General features: G+C 51.1%; 1 protein-coding gene across 1 annotated transcript; it reads right to left on the bottom strand.

Moving 5' to 3' along the window:
- Positions 1 to 4,521: 4,521 nt before the first annotated feature.
- SARC_08436 (hypothetical protein) lies at positions 4,522 to 5,218 on the bottom strand (the record flags this gene model as incomplete). Its single annotated transcript, XM_014297583.1, has 1 exon — positions 4,522 to 5,218. A coding segment is annotated over one exon (697 nt), but the record flags the coding sequence as incomplete, so codon positions are not given.
- Positions 5,219 to 5,632: the final 414 nt, after the last annotated feature.

Below are 5,632 nucleotides of genomic sequence, written 5' to 3'. Positions count from 1 at the left end.
TATTGTGAGATAAAGAATTCACTGCTAGTTAGCTACACGCTTCTTTTAATAGTAGTATAACAATAATTTGGTGTAAGACTAGGTTGTATTCCTGGGCCCAGAACTATAGTTGATAATTTTTCAGTATAATAATTTGGTTCTTAGAATTACAATAATGACACATTTCAAAAATATCTAGTCTGAAAGTTCGATACTACGGCACCTAGAGTCCATAGGCCCATTCTGATGGGTCCTACGGCCCCTAGGGCGATCACACACCCTCTTGAGCGTTGCCGCAGGCCACGGTCAAGAACGATCTAACTTCCTCTCACACTACCTGCCACGCTAACACCACTATCCCGGCGGCGATAACGTCCGAGCTTTCGGCAAGCCGGCAGGCAACTTCACTCGCTGAAGCTGCACCCAAGATTGGTGTGTGCGCCCTATTGTTTGCCGCATCCGTCCATTCTATGCCCTTCTCAGTACGGAATGAGGGGACCTGAGCAAACGCCAACGCAGACCCGACCAGTGACATGCGCGATTGCAGCGTTCCTGTGGAGAGCTGCTTCCATTCCTGGGCAAGAAAATTTTGAGCCGCAGGAGACAGATGGCACTTGACCCGCCTATCCGTGCGGGTATACGCTTTCTGTAGAAGACAAAGGCAGATTTGATTAACCCTTTCCATGTCTGGCCCTTCTCCGTGTACCGGAGGTGGTGCAACACCGCCCGTCGCTCTCCTATCGGAGACGTGCGGAAAGGAGAACGCATGAAAAGCCACTGCCCGTACTCTCCGGAAAACACCAAATCCACATCTTGCCCAATAACGGAGGAGATAGGGGAGATGTACGGTCGGAGCTGCGTTCTGTGCCGACGTACCTCCTTGCCCCGGAACGAGACAGTGTACGTTACTGGGCCGTCATGTGAGCGAATAGTAGCAGCACCCTTCCACCTATTGTCAGCCTTTGAGTGATTTGGGGAAGACTTGGATTTTAGGGTTTATCTTATTCGCCCTCGCTCTTTGCGCTTCCTTGGCACGCTGGGTACGCTGAAAGGCAGCGTCATCACGGACTAGGGCCCGGGCCGAGTCCTCGGTAACCAGCAGGCGACGAACGTCCGCCTCCAGCATGAACTCACGCTCGCCATCATACACACGGTTGGTAGCCATCGTGTACGGAGCGGAACCCTGAGTAGCCGTGGCTGCAGCGTTATAACAGTTGCGAAACTTGTAACACCAGGGGACCCAATCGCCTTCATCCTTGGCAGTCATAGACTTGAGAATCCAATCTTGTGCAACCTTCACCATGGCCTCGGCGGCGCCGTTGGCCTGGTGATGATCAGTAGTAACATCATGCACCTTGCCGCCAGACTGCTGTACAAACTCGGTAAACTCCTCAGCCATAAACACTAAGTCCTTGTCACATGTGTATAGATTGGGCTGACCCCATGGGTGAACAACCTCGTTGAGGAACTTAATGGCCTTCCGAGCACTCTTAGCACGGAAAGGTTTCACCAGAACCATCGAGGTGGCTCTGTTCACGACAAGCATAATATGTGTATACCCAGCTGGGGTCTTGGGTAGGGTAGCAAAATCCATGAAAGCATGATCAAACAGGCCACGGTCGACTACGAGGGTCGTCGGCAAAGAACTCACGATGCCACAGGGTCAAGAGCTCCTGATGGTCAGTGAAAATTGTGGTAGGATGATGAGTGTTACCAACTACCGCCCAATGCTTACGGAGGCCGTAAACCTGCGCCAGCCATTCCTTGTCAGTGACATGATAGTTAAGCTGGGCTGGCGAGAACTTGGAAGAAAAATAGGCCACTGGCCAAAGCTCTCCATTTCTCAGCACATAGATAGCCCCGCCAAGGCCAATATGCTCACAAGTATCAGCGAACTGGTAAAGTCGTTCACCCGGCTCCGGAGTAGCGAGGACTGCACATGTCTTTAAGCGCTCGTTGACCAAATCAACCGCAGCCTGTTGGTCGGCATGAACTTCACCCCCTCCTTGGCAAAGCCGAAATGAGTTTCAAAATCTTAGAAAAACCGTCCATATAACGCTGCCAGAACGCCACCGTGTGGTATCAAGACCGGACACGGTCCTGGATGTCAGGACGGTCAACCTCCAGCAGAGCTGCTAACCGATCAGCCGAGATTATGACGCCCTGATGATTGCACCAGCGCCCTAAGATCTTCACTGGACGCTTATAATACCCGATCCGCACCTTGGAAAGGCCAAATTGAATATCATATTTGTCACAACGCTCAAAAAAAGCAATAAGGTGATCCCAGCCGAGGATATCACAATATCATCGATGTACTACTTGATACCTTGCAAACCATCGAACAGACGATTCAGGGTCTCTTGGAATCGCCACGATGCCTCAGTAATGCCGAAAGGGAGGGCTAAATACTTGTAACGGCCCCACGGGGTCCAAAAAGTCAAAATGTCTTGGCTCCTCTTCTCCAGCGGCAGCTGGTCAACCCATTTCCACAATCGACAACAGACACCCATGGCTTGCCCGCGACATGCCCGAACATCTCCCCTTCAGTAGGGATATTAAACGGTTCCTGCTTCAACTTCGCCTTCCACTTAGCAAAGTTAGTACAATATCTCCAACCATCCTTGGTTTGAGGGGTAACCCGGGGATTCTTGGGGACCCTAAGCGACTTCGCCGACCAGAGGATCTCTTCATTTTCTTGCCTAGCAATGATACTCTGCTTGACAAGGTCATCAATCTTGCCCTTCATAGCCACCATCTCCGGATGATCTAAAGGGAGATTCTCCTGACTTCGGACCCTGGCTGACGGGTCACCCTCAACAGGGTACAGTTTGATAGGATCAACTTTCATAAACCGATGCTTTTTCTTGTCAAAGGCTCGGCCCTCGATCAACGCTGCCAGCCGTGCGAATTCAGCGTCCGACTCTTTTTGCCTCCTTCCACACCTCTTGCCTGTGGGAGAACTTTGGCAGGAATAGTTTCTTGCTCAGAGTGTACCCCACACCGCTTCCGCCCTTGCTAATAGCAAGGCACGAAGATCCTGGGCTTCTACCTTGGAAACGCCTCCTGTAGAGGACGCACCAGGAGAGCCATTCGGAGGCGGAGTGATAGAGGACTTGAGTCCATTAGCCACCGCCTACGTTGATCTCTCGATACGCTGATCGGGAGTCCTCGTCTTTTTCTCGGTTGAAGTAGTCCCACTTACGGATACGCTACTATCAGAGCCGGTCAGAGGTTGCGACATGGCGGACTTAGGTCCACCATGCGCGACCTGTGTAGTCATCGTATGAGTGGCTTGCAAAGCATGTTCACTACGAGCTGCCGTCTTCAGTCTCCTAACCGGATAGGTGCGCTTGCTATGCGCCCTACGCCGGCTTAGGGTCTCTGACCTATGATCAGAATCAGAGTCGTCCGACGAATCGGACAGCAAACTCCAGCATGATTGTTCACTGCTGTCGCTGCCTGATTCAGGCTTAGTCGCCCGGGCCGAACGCACCAATGAAACAGGCTTCGGTGGGCGATGCCCCATGGTGGGCCACGTCATATTATAGTCGCTGGAAATATCTGAATCCGATATTATACCAGGACACTCGGCATCATCCGTGAACACGTCAAACGCCGAGTCCACACTGCTGTGCTGTTGCGGTTGAGAGTGCTCAGCAGAGTCATCACTATCCATATAAGGGTCGTGACGCTCATTGGCTCCGTCAGTCACACGCTGAATGTACCGACGTGGTGTATGTCGCTTCTTCATCGCCTTCTTACCTCGGGCACGGAGCTTCGCGAATAAAATAGTTCAGCTGCGATTGCCACATCTGCTTCTGGGCGGCTGTAGGCTGCTATTTCCCACCGCCCCCATTGCCATTACGACCTCCTTGGTTGCTACCATTACCCGCCTGCTGGTTATTTCTGTTCTGCGGTTGCTTCGGCTGCTGGTTACCCTTACGGGCGTTCACCTTCGTACCAACCCCGTCCTAAATCTTGACGAAATCAAACAAAGATGCAACATAGAGTGCCCATGACTGCTGGAGCCAACTGAGCAAGCGCGATGGGCCTTGCTCAGCGAAACCCGACACAGAGAGAACATGTTGTGTGTTCTTGACAACCAGAGAAAACAATAATTCAACAGTCGCAATCTGTTCATTAATCTCAATCACAACTTTCTCCAATAGCGCAGGCTCAGCAATGACCTGCGCTAACAAAAACTTGCTTATATTGTCGTTAACCATAGCAAGGGCCGCATATGCGTTGTTGGAGCCATTACGAAGCACCATACAGAAACGAGACACTTTCTCGTACATGCCTCCTGGCAGACGAAGTACCGCTAGATCAACCGCTCGCGATGCACGAGAAGCCAAAGGGATCCTATCTAGCGATCTCGATGAGGCCGTAGATGAACTCGCTGCTGTCGATCCATGAGCTGAAGACCCCGATGTGCTCGCCGCCTCTAAACGTTCGGCATAAAAACGACGCGCTTCCTCCCGTACCTGTTGCTGTACGGCTTCGTCCTGCTAAGATTTCGCCCATTGCGCCTTCTCAGCGTCAGTTTGTGGGGCATCTCCACCTCCTGCTGCTGAGCCTGGCATCCCATAATCCGGTTGAGTTGCCGCAGCATCTGAACGCCTTGCTGGTCTCGACAGCTGCATCCGACGATCCCGCCCGTCCACCATCAGACGGCGTGTACAATGCTCCATCTCGTTGCCCTGCCAGAAATACGGCCGTGCGATCACAGGCTGTTTCAAGCCCTGCATTAGAGTTACGCGTTTCTACATCGTTGCGCGATAAAGGGGTAACCCCAGGCTCCCCAAGAAAACTCTCGGTTTGGGCTACCATCGTATCTCTGAGAGAGGCCACGAAGTTGTCAGCCGAAAACTCTTCCGTTGCTGCTGCAGTGTGCGCGTCGCGAGATTCAGCCAAAAATACTTTCAACAAGGCCCTAATGGCCATATACGTTAGCAATTCGTCTAACGCATGGAAAGTAACTTCCGGATCCTTCCGTAAAGCACGTGCGAAGGCCGCCACTACTGAATGGGAAGTATTCCTACTGAGGTGACGCCATTCACCAGCATGTAGGGTAGCCATAGCGATCAACCACATGTGGTTGCCCTGCATGCCGGGTAGCATATCTCGTTGCACTAGACTGTAAAACTCTGGGCTGAAATATAAGCTCAGCATATGCTCCTTTGCTTCGGCCTGGTCGTCACCAAGATTGGTGAACACCGGCGACGCCATCGCGCGACTGATCGATGCCATCCATGCGTAAAAATCGTCACTTTTGTTGCCATGCAACAAATGGCGTTGAAATCGCGTGGACATGGTGAATTGGGTCTGATTACTTGAATACTAACTAGCACACCAACAATGTACCACTATTGTGAGAAAAGGAATTCACTGCTAGTTAGCTCCACACTTCTTTTAATAGTAGTATAATAATAAGTTGGTGTAAGACTAGGTTGTATTCCTGGGCCCAGAACTATATAGTTGATAATTTGTCAGTATAATAATGTGGTTCTTGAATTCCAATAATGACACATGTCAAAAATATATAGTCTGAAAGTTCGGTACTACGGCACCTAGAGTCCCTAGGGCCATTCTGATGGGTCCTAGGGACCCTAGGCCGATCACTATGTATATATATAGATAGATAGATATA

The sequence above is a fragment of the Sphaeroforma arctica genome (assembly GCF_001186125.1).
Source record: "Sphaeroforma arctica JP610 unplaced genomic scaffold supercont1.758, whole genome shotgun sequence".
Lineage (NCBI taxonomy): Eukaryota > Ichthyosporea > Ichthyophonida > Sphaeroforma > Sphaeroforma arctica.
This window is presented reverse-complemented; position numbering and strand designations above follow the sequence as displayed.